Below are 17,997 nucleotides of genomic sequence, written 5' to 3'. Positions count from 1 at the left end.
CATGAAAGAAAAATATTTATTCGGAGTACCATTAAAAATAAATTGAGTGAAATTATCACCACATTCGTTTTCATATTGACGAAATCGAATAACCTCTAAGGAAACGTCTTGATTAATACTGATACATGGATTTGATACGCGAGTGAAGGTTAACGTGATTCATGTGCATTTAGTTCAGTTGCTAGGTAATGAAGTTAAACAATGGTCACTACGCACAGTATGGCGCCAGCTGAAATTGTATCCAGTTAAATTAACAAACTAACCAGGTTGGGAGGAAAACGTCCACCCGGAAAAATAAAAAGGCAACAAGTTTAAATAACGATTTGGTATAATCCAAGATCGTTTTTTCGAAGTTTCAGGTACGTTATCACCAAGGAATTTTTTTCACTATTAATGATACACTATACATACACCTCATCACATATTTACACTGTATTAATTATAAGATCAATACATTGAGAACATCCTATATTTCATTAACATAATTTTATTTAACTAGCATTTAATCGAGATTATTTGTTTAAGAAAATATTGTTCTTAAGGGGGATTTTGCAACAGGCTGACCATGTATTCCAAGAAAATGCAGATGTGGAAAGACTTTAGTTAAAACCTTTTGACAAAGTTTCGTATGGTAGACTAATTAAATAAAGTTAGATCACATGGGTTTCAGGGTGAGCTTGTCAATTGGATACAAAATTGGCTTAATGGTAGGAGACAGAGGGTGGTGGTGGAGAGTTTTTTTGGACTGGAAGCTTGTGATCCACAGGGTTCATCACTGGATCCGCTTTTGTTTGTCATTTATATAAATGATTTGAATGAGAATATAAGAGGTATTGTTAGTATGTTTGTGGACAACACCAAAATTTGTAGCATAGTGGATAGTGAAAAAGGTTATCTAGGATTACAAAGAGATCTTGATTAATTAAGTCAGTGGGCTGAGGAGTGGCAGAAGGGGTTTAATTTGGATAAGTGTGATGTATTCCATTTTGTTAAAACAAACAAGGCAAGACTCTTGCAATTAATGGTAGGGCCCATTTGCATCACAGGTAGGCAGGTTGGTAATGAATGTATTGAGCACACTTGCTTTCATTGCTCAGACCTTTGAGTATAGGAGTTGGGGCATCATGTTGAAGTTGTACTGAGGGCTGGTGAGGCCTCTTCTGGAGTACTGCGTGTAGCTCTGACTGCACTTCTATAAGAAGGATATTATTAAACTGAAGAGCATTCAGAATAGGCTGGGATTTATTTCACTGGAGTGTAGGAGGTTGAGGGGTGACCTTCTTGAGGCTTAAAAAAAATCATGAGGGGTATAGATAAGGTGATTAACAAGGGTCTTATTGTGGGGGAATTCAAAACTTAGGTATATTTATAAAGTGAGAGGAGAAAGTTTTAAAAAGGACATGGGGGCAATTTTTTTTACACAGTGGTTTATGAGTGAAATGAACTGCCAGAGGCAATGGTAAATTCAGGTACAGTTAAAACATTTAAAAAAACATTTGGGACAGGTACATGAATTGAAAAGATTTGGAGGGATATGGGACAAGTTTAGTTTGGGAACATAGTCGGTGTTGACTAGTTGGACCAAAAGGGTAGTCTCCATGCTGTATGATTCTGACAAAAGTACTGCTTTTGTCTGCTTCACAGCACTCTGCACTGGAGATCTCTGCAGCATCTATGGAGAGAAAGCAGAGTGAATGTTTCAAGTCCAAGGACTGTTCTTCACACTGACCCTTACCTAGGCCAACTCTTGCACTGTGAAAACATTTTGTGAATGTTGGCTAAATAATACAATAAATATTACATGTTGGAGAGACCCACATCTTGAATTATCAGCTATGTAAGATTTTTAGCCAAAATCAATCAAATGGTGTGTTATTATGGAAACTTTGTTCAGCACTTTTGTGTTTACACTCCACTAGGGTGGTAATTAATTTCCATATGCTAGAATTCATGTAAACTAAGTCAGAGTCACTTGTATCCATTGAATTAAAAATGCTGCAAGGAATAAATTAATAAATGGGCTGGGTGCTGGCAGTGGGACTAGATTAGGTTGGGATATCTGGTCAGCATGGGCTGGTTGGACTGAAGGGTCTGTTTCCATGCTGTACATCTCTATGACTCTATAAAAGCAACATCATTAGCAGCAGCAAAAGAAAGTCATGAGGATTATGAGTTCTGCAGGGAAATTCTGGTTCAAATTTATGAAATGAGAGATTCCTGACCAAACAGTTGCAACTTTTAAGTCTTGAATTTTGTGTCACTGTTCATTGCCTTTAGGTTTTGAGTCCATTCATTTCTATTGGATCAAAATAAAAATCTTTTAACTGCTTCCTGTAAAGGTATGAATGAGCTGAAGGCTACTCTACGAGATCTAGAACAACGCTATTTACTCTTCAAACAGCAACAATTCACATTTGTTGCAGCTCTGGATCACACACGTGAGAACGCCCATGACAAGACCAAGCCTGTGTCTACTCTTTCACAGGTAACAATGTATTTATTTTACCATAGCTACTGATTTAAAAAGGACTTTGCTTAAACTAGAGTTATACTACCAGGGCTTTTTTTTTTAACAGTTTGTTTCAATTGAAACTAAATTGAAATCAATCTACATTTGCATTTATCCTACATTTTAAATTTGTACTATTTCCATATTTGTATTATATACAATCCCCAATATGATAGATCAGATATCATGCCAATCAGCCATTGGATAAGTTAACTTCACAACTGTCAAGTTGTTTCTTTTTAACCCTGTGTACCTCATTGGTAGGTCTACATTTGGAATACTGCACGTTATTTTTGGAACACTCCTTGAAACATTAAGGGGTGCAGAGAATGACAAGGATGATTTCAGGAATGACTGGAAGAATTGGAAAAGCTGGATGAAGGAATATGAACCAGATTTTCATCATTCTAGATAATGCAGGTTATCTCTCGTTTACTTAATGAGACATTTTGAGTACAAAATGACAAAAATCACTTCATATTAATTCAGATAAATGCGAGGTGCTGCATTTTGGGAAAGCAAATCTTAGCAGGACTTGTACACTTAATGGTAAGGTCTTAGGGAGTGTTGCTGAACAAAGAGACCTTGGGGTGCAGGTTCATAGCTCCTTGAAAGTGGAGTCGCAGGTAGATAGGATAGTGAAGATGGTATTTGGTATGCTTTCCTTTATTGGTCAGAATGTTGAGTACAGGAGTTGGGAGGTTGTATTGCAGCTGTACAGGACATTGGTTAGCCCAGTGTTGGAATATTGCGTGCAATTCTGGTCTCCTTCCTATTGGAAAGATGTTGTGAGACTTGAAAAGGTTCAGAAAAGATTTACGAAGATGTTGCTAGTTTTGGAGGACTTGAGCTATAGGGAGAGGCTGAACAAGCTGGGGCTGTTTCCCCTGGAGCGTCAGAGGCTGAGGGGTGACTTTATAGAGGTTTACAAAATTTGAGGGGTGTGGCTAGGATAAATAGACAAAGTATTTTCCCTGGGGTGGGGGAGAGGTGTGGAGGGGGCAGAAATCGAGGGCATAGATTTAGGGTGAGAGGGGAAAGATATAAAAGAGACCTACGGGGCAACTTTTTCGTGCAGAGGGTGGTAAATGTATGGAATGGACTGCCAGAGGAAGTGGTGGAGGCTGGTACAATAGTAACATTTAAAAGGTATCTGGATGAGTATATGAATAGGAAGGGTTTGGAGGGATATAGGCCGGGTGCTGGCAGGAGGGACTAGATTGGGTTGGGATATCTGGTCCAAAGGGTCTGTTTCCATGCTCTACATCTCAGACTCTATATTATTGAAAACTGCATACAAGTTGATTTTACAGTGGTCAATATCCATAATCAGCGCAGTTGTGAATGTACAAAAAATTCCAACATCTCCATTAACCGATCACTGTTATCATATTTATTTAGTTTGTGCCTATGTCAACCTTTGACCCTGAAACAGTACAGTAAGGAAAATGTATAATTTATTTAAAGATCCATGGAATCTGTAATTGCTTTTTAGAATATTTAAGGGATCAGTAGTAACCACCTTGGAAAATAAGGAAAAAAAATAACTCATAGTCCTTGGTCTGGAAGCAGTACCATCAGGAAGAGTTAAGAATGAAACCATGTGCTTGGTGAACACAAAGGGCAGCTCCAAACACAGGATCTTTAGGTGATAGTTATATGAACACAAAATACAAGCAGACAGAGACAGAAAATCGAACACAGATACATTTTATGCAGCAAAGCAGTAAATAATTCTCATTGACAGGTTAGTTTTTTTTTGTTTGTTGAGCCTGAAGAAGGGTTACACCTGAATCAATGACTTCTCCAACACCTGATGCTGCCTGGTTTGCTGTGTTCTTCCAGCCTCCTGCTCGTCTACCCTCGTTTTTCGGTTTGGCAGCAAAAAAAAACAACAAGAATGCCCAAGCTGGCTAAAATGGTCTTGGAAAGCCTGTGTAATTAACTGCAAGACAATGAAGTGCTGGGTGTTTTCCCAGATGTGGCCAAACATTGAACAGGGGTATAATTGATTGATGGATATAATTGATTTGAAAAGAAACTTAAGAAAGCTACAACTTCAAGAGTGATCGTGACTTGGGGAAGAGAGGATTCAAAGAAGTGTGCCTTGTTGATGATCGTCATATATGGAAACTCCGAGGCTAAAGCTGTTATTTACAATGTTTAGCATATACTACATAAAGAATAGCATAATATGGAACAGGGTAGCTGTGTAATGCTATAATTGTGAAGGGGAATGCTTATGATTTTTAAATCAATCTTGGTTTTATTGACTATTTAAAGTGAAATTTACCTTTTTTATTTTTAATAGTATTCACCAGCTAAATCATGTTTGATTTATGTTGTTTTTGATTCATGCTGAAGTAAAATTATCAAAAAGAGAAATATTGTTGAAAATTTTCTTGTTGGAGGCTCTTTTGGCAAATTTAGTTGTTTTGGTTTCCCATCGCTTAACATGTTGCAAATGGCATCATAAGTTAATTTCTCAATCTGAATATTCCAATTCTAATACAATACAATGATAAAATATACAAACCCCTATCCCTAGATTTTCCCAATGTTTATTTTACCACATTTGTTTGTTAGTTACTGCACCTGTAGTGAAGAAAGCCTTTGAACCATTTGTTTTAATAATAGCATTAGAAGTTATTATGGGAAATGGTTTTACTAAGTGATGGTCCTGCAAGAGTTAATGTCAAAGTTGCATTAAGCTCTACTGAATTTAATGATGTTGCATGGTTTTTAGGTTTAGATGAAGCAGTCTAGCTCAAGATCCTGATGGAGACAGATCTGTTATCTCTGGCTGCTGATAGCTTTTTTTTTGGTTAATGCGACTTGTACCTAATTGTCATCTTGCAACAACCTGCAGTTTGTCTAAGAAAAATGCTTATTACATCTTAATAGCAGATCTCCGCCATTTCTAGTTAGCTAGTCTCTTAGACTCTCCAAGAAAGGAGGGCTGAATGCAGGTGATTTCCTGGTGGTGGTTAATAAATGGAAAATTAAATACCATGATGATTTGCTGATGGGGAAAAAAAGGTTCAGTTGTGTGTCCAGATCACTTCTGGATTTTAAAAACAAAAATAGGGCTCTTTTAGTGCAATAATGGTATCCCTAACTCTGAACCAGGAAGCTCGGGTTTGAGCCCAATCTACTCCAGAAGTGCATAATATCTCTGATTGATTAGGAAAAATATCATTTGAGGAATCTTGTGGTGTAATGGTAGTAATGCTGCCTTTGGGCTAGGATTTGCAGGTTCAAATCTCACCTGCATCAGAGGTACATGATAACACTTCCAAGCAAGTTGATTAAACACAGAAAAAGAGCTAGAAAGAAAGTCTTCACATTCCTAATCAACGGACATCCCATGCAGAAGGGGGCAGGCAGTTGAGAGGGCCTGCTCTTGAGCCTGACCAAAGTGAGGGAGCTGTACAGTCTGACCACTCAAGTGTCCATTTAAGAGGGAGAATGATGTGTTTACCAGCACAATAGTGGTCTTTAGAGACCAGTGGGTACAAAGGGCTGGAATGCATTATCACCATGGATAATATTATTTTGATAATATTCTATTCTAGTTTGTAATTTTCAGCGAAATGTTTGATTTTTGTTTCTGCTACAATGCCCAACCAGGGGCTGTTTACCTGTTACGGTTTGTCTTCAGAAAAGAGTAGAAAGATCGGCTCAAAACTGTTGTGGCATAGTGGTACTACCTCCATCTCTGGTCTGGGAGGCCTGAGTTCAAGTCCTACCTGATTCTGAGGTGTGTGACAACATCTCTGAACAGATTGATTTAAAATATCTATAATCAGCTCACATGACATCAAAACAAAATGTGACAATGTTGTGGTGCAGTAGTGGTGTTAGTCCCTGAGTTACGAGGCTTGAGTTCCCACCTGCTCCACAGGTGAGTTGCAACATATCTGAACAGGTTGACTAAAGTACATAGGAAGGAGGATTGGTTGCAGTCATTCTACAACAGTTGTTATTATTTCAGAATCTCCATTTCAGGAGAAGGGTCAAACATAGAACAGTTCAGCACAGTACAGGCCTTCAGCCCTCTGTGTGCCATTCATTTATCCTACTCTTAAGATCAAACTAACCTCCATACCCTTCATTTTACTATCATTTATGCACCTATCCAAGAGTCGCTTAAATGTCCCTACTCCCACCGCTGGCAGTACATTCCACTCACCCACCACTCTGTGTAAAGAGCACACCTCTGACATCTCCCCTTAGCCGCCTTCCAAATAGCTTAAAATTATGCCCCCTTGTGATAGCCATTTCTACCCTGGGGGAAAAAAATCTCTGGCTATCCACCTATCTATGCCTCTCACCATCTTGTACACCTCTATCAAGTCACCTCTCATCCTCCTTTGCTCCCATGAGAAAAGGTGTTTGCTCACTCAACCTTTCTTCATTTAGACATGCTCTCCAGTCAAAGCAGCATCTAGTAAATCTCCTCTGCACCCCCTCTAAAATTTCCACACTCTTCCTATAATGAGACAACCAGAACAGAACACTGACTTAAAACATTAATCCTGTTTTCTCGCCAAAGATACTGCCAGACTTGCTGAGTTTCTTCTGTTTTTGTGTGTTTTAGACAACACACATTGCCTTCCCATCAAATTTGGAATGATTAGATAAAATTGCCCTCTTTCTACAAGTAACCAGGGCTATTTATGAAGTGAATCATAGACCAAAACAATATCTGTGATCCATTGCAAATAGGTTAATGGCAGTTTTGTTTTATGAGGGTCGATGAGATGGCTGCCATGGGAAGTCAGAAGATGCACATTGCAGCATTACGGGTGTAGTCTGTTTGGTTTTAAAGCATAGTGGATTTATTCTGTTTGCTTCATATGAGTATGCAGGAATGTCTCTTTTGACCATTATTCTAGTACAGCAGTAAAATGCATTATTTCAGTTGAGAGTTATGATTACACCTGGAAAATAGGTGTCTTTGGCAGTGATACCTGACACTTCGCATGATCAAAATTCAGCAAATATTTCCAATTTCAGTTTAGGTTGTAAATTGGCATAAACTGAACAATCATGGTCATTTGGGAAATGATGATTGTTTAGTACCTGTTACCTTTACTCTTTTTTAATTTTGATTAAATCTCAGTCTCAGCTCTACGGCACCAGATGCTTTCTGCTACACTTGTATGACTGTAATCAATAGGTTTCGCAACAATATTGATGGGGACTAAAGATCATTAAATAACAAAGCTTCATATGAGGCACAGACAGATCATGGGAGAAATAGAAAAAAAACTTTAAAACAGGAAGTTTCATTACAAAAAGTGAACATCTCAGTTTTTCAATTATAACTGTCTAAATTCTAGAAATGATCTGGAGACAAGTCATTAAAAATGATAAATCTACCTTCTTTTGCCATCATCAGCTGATACCACTGGATAAATTATGGTGTATATTTTAACTTTTCTCATGCAGGTTCAAAATTACCTGGACCATTACTGTAACAATTCAACAGACAAGCGAATCCTGATCATGTTCTTGGATCTTTGCAAAGATCTGAGTGACTTTTGTAGTCAACTTGAGGATATCAATCCCAAGGCTTGCTCACCTGATGATCGACTGGAAAAGTGCAAACTCCTTCTCAGCTGCAACAATGACATGTCCCACATCCGAGCTAAGTAAGCTTTATAAAATCACTATAAAATGTTGTGTATAGGTTTATATCAATGTAGTCAATCAAGTTCACAATGCTGCACAATTTTGCTAAAGAAAGGCTTGACGTGGTGTGATCCAGTAGCTCAAGCAGTTAAATGTTTTACATCAAAATGAAATTCACAAATTATGTCCCAAAATTCATCTGATGAAATTCACTTAACCTCCAATCAATAAAGAAACAACTTCCATTTCTAAAATGCTTTTCATGTTTGAAGTGTAGAAAATATGTTTATAATGTAGAAAATGTGGCAGACAATTTTCACATAGCAAGCTTGCAGAAATAATGTCTAATGATCAGCTAATCTGTTTTAGTGATGTTGATTAAAGGATTAATATTAGCCAGGGCATACAGGATGATCCTTCTTTGAAACAGTAGACTGTTGTGGTGTTTTAAACGTTATCTTGTGAGGGCAGGTAGAGCCTTGGTTCAAAGTTTCACCAGAAAAAACAACAAGCCTTGAGCAGGGCTTGAACTCTCAGCTTTCTGATTCAGAGGCAAGAATGCCGCCTTTAAGATACAGCTGACAGTTATGATTTAGGCTTGTGTAGAAATTTAATAATCAAATCTTTGATACACTTTAAGCTTCAAAAGGATAGACTAGATAACATTGGTTGAGTTTTGCTGAGAAAAGACACATTTGTCAACACCTTTCATCTTAAGTTCATCAGGATAAATCACAAAATTATCAATTCAAAGGGAAAACCAACATTTATACTATGTAAGAGAGCTGATTGAAGAGAGCAAGTTAGTAGAGATATTGCCACAGAGAAAGCACTTATTTATAATTTACAGTTAGCTACTAGACTGTTTAAATTTTAAATGAGGTAAGTTGGCTCTATTAGTTAGGGAGAAATTAACCAGCAAATAGTTGTCACTTGTTTGGTTGGGTTGAAACAAGTGCAGTGCATCTGCATGTTTATTCTGTCTACAGAGAACAAAACCTTATGTATTAATATATGTAGCTTCCACTTCCCATAAATGTGCTCACAGAACCCAATCTCCTCTTTAACGCGTCTCATCTTGTTCCATACACCTAACTTCTGCTTTGAATTCCTTGCTGTCTACCAAGTCATCCCCTCCTTTTCCATCCTGAAATGTTTCCCTTCTAATCTGTCAGCCTCTGCACTGAGTGATTCATTATTGTTGGTGATTTCACTGTCCATTTCAGTTTCCTTTTTCCTCATTCTATAGAATTAATTGCTCTCATATCTGTCTATATTTGCCTTCAGTACAGTGCCTGCCTCTGCCCTTCTCAGTCCAATGGCTGCTGAAAGCCTGATGCCTGTGTTTATCACCTCTTTTTTTTTTGATCAATGTATTTCTACTTGGTTTGCTTAGCAAAGTTAAAAATAACAACACCAAGTTATAGTCCAACAAGTTTATTTGGAAGTACAAGCTTTTGGAGTGCTGCTCCTTCATCAGGTAGCTAGTGGGGCAGGATCATAGCACACAGAATGTATAGTAAAATAACTTTTACTATACACTGTGTGCTATGATCTGCCCCATTAGCTACCTGATGTAGGAGCAGCGCTCAAAGCTTGTACTTCCAAATAAACTTGTTGGACTAAACTTGATGTGTGTTTTTTAAACTTTGTCCATCCCAGTTCAACACCAGCACCTCCACATTATTGCTTAGCAATACAAGACTATAAGTCCTGCTAAATTTTGATGCTTAACAACTTTTTTCTAACTATTGCACAAAGAGAATTGCACTGGTGCACATTGGAAAATTCTACTTCCTGAATGAGATCCAACTTGTATTCAGGAACAAGTTGATACTTCCTTTCAGCTAACAGAATTACAGTTCTGGCAAGAACACTGAGTGGAAGCCAAAGCTTTTGAGAAAAGCTCAGTCCAATGGAAAAAATGTCAATACAGATATTTAAAGGCATAAGACAATTTTATAGATACATGCAAATTAGGTATTATGAAGAATGTTATTTTGAAATGTTTTTATTATTTAACAACATTATTTTATGGTCTAGTTATTGGGCTGCAAGGAAGAAAATGTCAGGCCAATCCCTATCAAGTTCTGATTTTTTTTATAGTTTAAAGAATGTTGGAAATTTTTTTGAGCAACTTCAAGGATTCAGATTCTACTTTCATACTACATTTCACTCACAATGCATAGCTGACTTTACAAAATTGAAAAATAAGCCAATCAGATGAAAGAGTAGCGCAATAGTTTGCATATAGCCTACGTGGCACCTGAAGTGTGACAGGGACTGCACTGTGATGATTTATTATACCATAGATCATGAGATGTGAAACTGGCATCCTGCCTTCAAAAATCTTACAAGTGATGTTACCATTCACGCAGGTCTATAAATATATCACTTCAAACTGATGAGAGGAAGCATTGGAAGGAGTCATCATTTACAGTTTGTGGAAATGATTCAAAGATGAAGGTGTTAGCTCCATTGACAGCAAATGTATTGGATCTTCATTGTTATCAATTTGCCATCTTATACCAGATGACTTTTCTGCAGGAATTCTTTTATTCTGCAGATAACACTTTGTTTGCTCTGAAAGTTCATGCTATCATGCTTCTCGGCAAATTTCTTGACAATTTAATATCTGGCTTAATTTTTCCAGAATGCACATTTTGTACTTTTATATATTTGCTCCAAGTCAATATTGAACAATTTCTTCTGATCATCTGCTGTCTGATTTTCTTCACTGCTTTAGTACATGGTATTGAATATATAAGATGCCGATTAATTTGTAAAGCAAAATACCTTTCCAGGGCACCAGTATCATCTTTGTAGCCACATATTTCATATTAGTCATTTTGGGCACACCTAGACTTTGTGTTCCTCACTCTGTCTTGTCAATTCATTTTCATGAAAGAATGTAGATACACTGGATGTCTTGCTGCTTCAGTGCAGATGCTGAAGAATTAAGGTTTTGCAGCTGTTTGAAAACAGTGATATTTATTTGCTTCATGCATTTAAAACATTAACTTTTTTCTTAGCTTCAAGCTTTTAGTTTTTATTTGAAAGATCAATAATGCAGGCTATTTTAATGTGCCAGTTGATTTTTTTTATTAGACAATGCACTATTGTTTAGGTATTTAAAAATAACTGCAGTATTTAACAAAGTTATCAGTTAATGGGCCATAATTTTTATACAACTTTAGAGGATGCTCAACCCATAATAAAAGGCCAGCAAAAATGATTGTGCTATAGACCACTTTTGAAATGAGTAAATATAGTCTTTGGTGAATAAAAGTTTGAACGTACACCTTACTTCAGCCAGTGTTGAAAATCTTACCATCTGCCTGGCAATATAAATAAAAATCTTTACAGCATCATGCAGCATAACTGTGAAAAGCTCAGGGAAAATACAAAACATTGCTTGACATTATTGGTTATTGAGAAAGAAAGATTTGTATTTCAATTAGCACCCAATTATGCCTTTCCAAACATTTCAAAGCATTTTACATATGAGCTGCATTGAAGGCCTATGACTATTAATGTAGGCAAATAAGCAGTGATTATGCTCTCAGCTGATCCCTCCAATAACATTGAGATACATGACACATTTATCTTTTATGATGTTTGCTAAAGGGAGAATGTTAGACATTATATCATGGGAACTCCAAACTCTCTTTTAAATGATATCATAGGATCTTCAGCATCCCACCTCAACTACGTTAATAGGTACCTCAGTTTAACAGGCGAGGTCAATGTTAACTCATTACATCAAGCCAGCATTTTGGTTTACATCAAGTAGCCATAACACAAATAGACATGGATGGAAATTGGAGGAAAGCATTCTCTACTGATTATAGTCATACCTAGTGTGAAGGGAGATGTTTGTTGGAAGTCAAACATCTCAATTCCAAGATATAAATGCAAGAATTCCTTATCAACCCGTTTAGAAATATTATTGCACATCTCTGAAGCAGGGAGGAATGGAATCCGAGCCTCCTGGCTGAGAGCTATGGACACTACCATTTGCCACTAGTCTAAGTTCCTCCGGCTAGTGTCCTAGGCACAACCATCTTTAGCTGCTTCATCAGTGACTTTCCTTTTAATGTAAGACCTGAAGTTGGAGTGTTAGTTGATGATTGCATCTTGTTTAGTAATATGCAGGCATCTGCATGTACCAGACCTGGATGACATGCTGCATTGGGCTTCTAAGTGACAATGATCATCTTCAACAAGATACAAGCATCTCTCCCTGACATTTAGTGGCATTATCATTGCTGACTGCCCTAACATCAACATTAGGGGTTAGCATTGACCAGAACAACAATTGGGCTGGTGATATAAATACAGTGGCTACAAGGACAGATCAGCAACTGAGAATTCTGTTACTGTCAAAAGTAGGAGCAAAAGTAAGCCTTTTGTTCCATTATATCTGCTCTGCAGTTAAATGGCTGATCTGATAACCCTCAACTCCACTTTCTTGCGCTTTCCCTATATCTTGCTTCCTTTTCTAATAAAGGCTGAGACAGACAGAATTTTTAATATGCTTAACAATTCAGCTTTTTTAGCTCTCTGTGGTAAAGAATCCTACAGATTCATGACATTCTGAAAGTAGAAATATCTCTATATCTTTCTTATACTGAGATTATGCTCTCTGGTACTATTTCTCCCACAAGGAGAAACAACCTTTCCACATCTACCCCATCAAGTCCCCTAAGTATCTTGCATGTTGCAAAACCACCCCCTAAGAAAAAGGACAGGGAATGACATCAGCATAAGACATGACATCACCAACCCAAGGAAACCGAAACACAAATAGAAAGCGGGCCATGCCACCAGTGCTTCATCTGAAGGCTCACTGATGATGCTATTGAGTATGGTGACTAAATGTCTGAAAACAAACCTTCCAGCTCATTGAGCAAACCTACATCCAGAACTTCATGAGCTATAAATCTTCTCCAAAACTCGCTAAGGTTACCTCTCATTCTTCTAAACTCCAATGAATATAACCTGTTTTCTCAGTCTGAGTGGTTCATTGCTGTGTGGTTCTAGAGCTTTCTTGTTCCTCCTGTTAGTTCCACATCTCTGTTGGTTTCTTATTCAATGGTATCAATGTGTTCCCACTTCTGATTGGACCTTGATCTGTTTCAACCATTTGTGATCTTCATTGCTGTATTTTTCTATAATTATTCTTTATGTTGATTTCTTATGCTGTTGCTTTGGGAACTTTAGTGTACTACTCTTTTTCTTAAAAAAAAATCAAGCTTGGTTGTCCCTTTCCTAATACCTTTTCATGCTCAGTAATGTTATTTCTGAGAAAAAGATGGAAGCTGTGCTCTGAATCTCTTTCCCCATCAATAATTCTGATGGTGATAGTTTGTTCTTAGTTGTGATGACCTTGTAGCTTCTTAGTGCACGATTTTCATCTTTGTTCTTTTTAAATAATGTTTTTATTGTACAAACTTGTCACTTAACTTCTCCATTTACTTTAGGGTAATGGGGGTGAACTTGTGATATGAATAAAATAATATTCATGTGCAAATGTCTTGAACTGCTTATTTGCAAACTGCGGACTATTGCCTGAGACTACAGTGACCAGAATGCCTGACGTTAAGATTTTCTCGACTGATTCTATTACAGCTTCTGTGTTAGCAGTTTACCTCTATCCATGTCAAATACATGCAAGTATTTTCTGCATTCTGTGGTTCAGTGACAGAAAATGAGATGATCTTGGTGCTGGTAGAGGTTGAACAGGTTCTTAATTGTTCTGAAGATTAGCTCCATTCCAACAGGAGCTGTTGTGTTCACTTGGATGCTGAGTTCCAAGTCATCATCAACACTTTTATTGGGGTGTGCAAGAGGATGTGTCTTACATTAAATATTCATAAAACAAAGATCCTCTGCCACTTTGCCCCACCACGTTGTACCTCCTTTCCCCTGGTTATCAAAGTCCATGAGGTGGCCTTGGACAATATAGACTATTCTCCATTTCGTAGGTGCCTACCATCAAGAGTGATATCAAAGACAAAATTCAGCACTGCCTTCAGCGAGTCTGTGCAGTCTTTGGTCACCTGAATAAGAAACTGAAGACCATGTATTCAAACCTGGTACCACGCTCAGGTTTATGGAGCAGTAATGGCTTGGAGATTTGGACCATGTATAGCTGGCATCAAAAGCAATGGGCAAGTACCACAAGTGCTATCTACAACAGTTTGTGTAAATCCATTGGCAGGATAGGCACACCAATGTTAATGTTAAATTTAGGCCAACATGTCCAGTATTGAAAAATCAACCAGATAGATCAGCACCACTGAGCAGATCACATTACCTGGCATGAGAGTCCCAAAGCAAATCAACAAGATTTACAAGGAGGTTGTTAGGGTTGGAGGGTTTGAGCTGTGGGGAAGGCTGAATAGGCTCCCGGCTGTTTTCCCTGTTGCATCAGAGGCTGAGGGGTGACCATGTAGCGGTTTATAAAATCATGAGAGGCATGGATAAGGTTAATAGACAAGGTCTTTTCCCTGAGGTGGGTGAGAACTAGAGGGCATAGGTTTAGAGTTAGAAGAGGAAGTGGTGGAGGCTGGTACAATTGCAACATTTACAAAGCATCTGGTTGGATATATGAATAGGAAGGGTTTACAGGGATATAGGCCAAGTGCTGGCAAATGGCACTAAATATGGTTAGGATCTGTGGTTGGCATGGGTGTGTTGCCGTGCAGTACATCTATATGACTCTATGGTTCTGAGCATAAACATGGTATGAGAGGTCCTGAAAGACAGAAGAAACACCTAAAGAAGATTCTCAACGCCGCCTTAAGAACAGCATCCCAATAACACCTCGGAAACCCTGGTTCAAGAATGCCCAAAGCAGACAGACAGCATTCAGGAGGAATCTATGCACTTTTACATCTCATCACTGAGGGCAACTTGAAGTCAGTCATTGACTAAAAAATGTGTGTGGCAGCCTGGGTATCCAATCCTCCCATTCTTCCAACCACTGTGTGCACTTGTGATAAAGACTATGGGGTGTGCACAGAACCCTGTGGTAATCTAAGAACTTTTTCTAGTGTACAAGAAGTCATCCTGAACCATGAGAGACTACTCAAAAGAAAATCAATCTCCAATAGTAAAGTATGACAATAATGAAGATATTGCCTTTAAATTAAAATAAATCCATTCCCAAGCACTCCCATGGCTTTGATAGAAACAATGATGGTAATAGTGGTTCTTTCTTATCTTAGTTGTTCACCGTACACAAAATGCAATTACTGATCATTTCTTGTAATCAGTTTGAAATCCCTGGCCACGGCACTGACTGTTTCAACCTTTGCTTATCACCTCTGTGTTAAAATCTATCTACCCCTGTACTAAAAATATTCAAAGGCTCTGCTTCTACTGCCTTCTAAGGAGAGGGATTCTAAAGATTTGCAACACTCCATGAGAAAAAGATCTTCTAATCTCTGTTTTATATGCATAACCCCTTAATTTTAAATGGTGACTTCCTTGTTCTGGACTCTCCCATAAGAGAAAAGATCATCTCTACAAGCAATTTGTCAAGACCTTTCAGAATTGTATGTTTGAAACAAGTCAACTCTCACTCTTCTAAGCTTAAGCAGTTGCAAGCCTTGCCTGTCTGACATTTTAGAGTTATAGAGTCAAGGAAATGTCCTTTGGTCCAACTCGTCCATGCCAACCAGATATCCCAACCTAATCTAGTCCCATTTACCAGCACTTGGCCCATATCCCTATAAACCATTCCTATTGAAATACCCATCCAAATGCCTTTTAAATGTTGCAATTGTACAAGCCTCTTCCACTTCCTCTGGCAACTCATTCCATACATGCACCAACCTTTGTGTGAAAAACTTGCCCCTGAGGTCCCTTTTATGTCTTCCCCTCTCACCCTAAACCTATTCCATTCAGTTCTAGACTCACCCACCCCTTTCTTAAATCATGGTACCACATTAGCCAACCTCCAGTCTTCTCAGCAGGTTTTGAAGTTCTGTTATGCTTCTTGTATTTTCCATTATGAATACTGATGCAAATCAGTTCTTCCTCCATTTCTTTGTTCTCCATTACTAACACTGTAGCCTCATTTTCCAACAGTTCAATGTCCACTTTTTGCCCCTTCTTACAAATATCTCAGCGAGTGACCCAGCAATCATTTCCCTAGCTTCCCACAGAATTCTTGGGTACACCTGATGAGGTACTGGGGATTTTAGATTAGATTAGATTACTTACAGTGAGGAAACAGACCCTTCGGCCCAACAAGTCCACACCGACCCGCCAAAGCGCAACCCACCCAGACCCATTCCCCTACCTTTACCCCTTCACCTAACACTACGGGCAAATTAGCATGGCCAATTCACTGAACCTGCACATTTTTGGACTGTGGGAGGAAACCGGAGCACCCAGAGGAAACCCATGCAGACATGGGGAGAATGTGCAAACTCCACACAGTTGCCTGAGGCAGGAACTAAACCCGGGTCTCTGGCACTGTGAGGCAGCAGTGCTAACCACTGTGCCACAGTGCCACCCTGGATTTATTCGCCTTTATGCATTTCAAGACATCCAGCACTTCTCCCTCTGTAATATGGACATTTTTCAAGATTCAACGTCTATTTCCCTACATTCTATATCTTCCATGTCCTTTTCCACAGTAAACACTGACGCAAAATACTCAGTTAGTATCTCCCCTCTCTCCTGCGGCTCCACACTTAGGCTGCCATGCTGATCTTTGACGGGTCCTATTCGCTCCCTAGTTATGCTTTTGTCCTTAATCTATTTGTAAAAAACTCTTTGGATTCTCTTTAACCCTATTTGCCCAAGCTATCTCATGTCCCTTTTTTGCCTTCCTGATTTCCCTTTGAAGTATACTCCTACTGCCTTTATATACTTCTAATGATTCTCTTAATCTCTGCTGTCTATACCTGACATATGCTTCCTTTTTCTTAACCAAACCCTCAATTTCTCTAGTCACCCCAGCATTCCCTATACCTACCAGCCTGTCCTTTTACCCTAACAGGAATATATTTTCTCTGGATTCTCGTTATCTCATTTCTGAAGGCTTCCCATTTTCCAGCTGTCCCTTTACCAGCGAACATCTGCCCCCAATCAGCTTTCGAAAGTTCTTGCCTAATACCGTCAAAATTAGTGTTCCTCCAACTTAGAACTTCAACTTTTAGATCAGGTCTATCCTTTTCCATCACTGTCTTTAAAATTAATGGAATTATGGTCGCTGGCCCCAAAGTGCTCCCCCAAATGACACCTCATTCGCCTGCCTGGCCTTATTTCCCAAGAGTAGGCCAAGTTTTGCACCTTCTCTCGTAGGTACGTCCACATACTGACTCAGAACCTTTCTTGTATACACTTAACAAATTCTTCTCCATCCAAACCCTTAACACTAAGGCAATCCCAGTCTATGTTTGGAAAGTTAAAATCCCCAATCATAACCACCCTATTATTCTTACAGATAACCGAAATTTCTTTACAAATTTGTTTCTCAATTTTCTGCTGACTATTAGGGGGTCTATAATATAATCCCAATAAGGTGACCATCCCTTTCTTATCTCTCAGTTCCACCCAAATAACTTCCCTGATGTATTTCCAGGAACATCCTCCCTAAGTACAGCTGTAATGCTATCCCTTATCAAAAACGCCACTCCCCTCCTCTTTTGCCTCCCTTTCTATCCTTCCTATAGCATATGTATCCTGGAACATTAAGCTACCAGTCCTTTCCAATCCTGAGCCACATTTCAGTAATAGCTATGATATCCCAGTCCCATGTTCCTAACCATGCCCTGAGTTCATCTGCCTTCCCTGTCAGACTTGTTGCATTGAAATAAATGCAGTTTAATTAA

General features: G+C 38.5%; 1 protein-coding gene across 5 annotated transcripts in view; it reads left to right on the top strand.

The window, feature by feature from the left end:
- The window catches only part of spaca9 (sperm acrosome associated 9), a 45,434-nt gene that overhangs the window by 9,473 nt on the left and 17,964 nt on the right, over positions 1-17,997 (top strand). For 3 of the 5 annotated variants that reach the window (XM_072566212.1, XM_072566211.1, XM_072566210.1), the window contains exons 2-3: positions 2,340-2,485; positions 7,964-8,166. In XM_072566212.1, coding sequence (XP_072422313.1) covers positions 2,342-2,485; positions 7,964-8,166 — 347 coding nt within the window. In that variant the 5' untranslated portion in view covers positions 2,340-2,341. Of the gene's footprint in view, positions 1-49; positions 360-2,339; positions 2,486-7,963; positions 8,167-10,524; positions 13,598-17,997 lie in introns of those variants that run through there. The other 2 variants (XM_072566209.1, XM_072566208.1) reach the window with 2 other exon arrangements.

The sequence above is a fragment of the Chiloscyllium punctatum genome, chromosome 49 (assembly GCF_047496795.1).
Source record: "Chiloscyllium punctatum isolate Juve2018m chromosome 49, sChiPun1.3, whole genome shotgun sequence".
NCBI lineage: Eukaryota > Metazoa > Chordata > Chondrichthyes > Orectolobiformes > Hemiscylliidae > Chiloscyllium > Chiloscyllium punctatum.
This window is presented reverse-complemented; position numbering and strand designations above follow the sequence as displayed.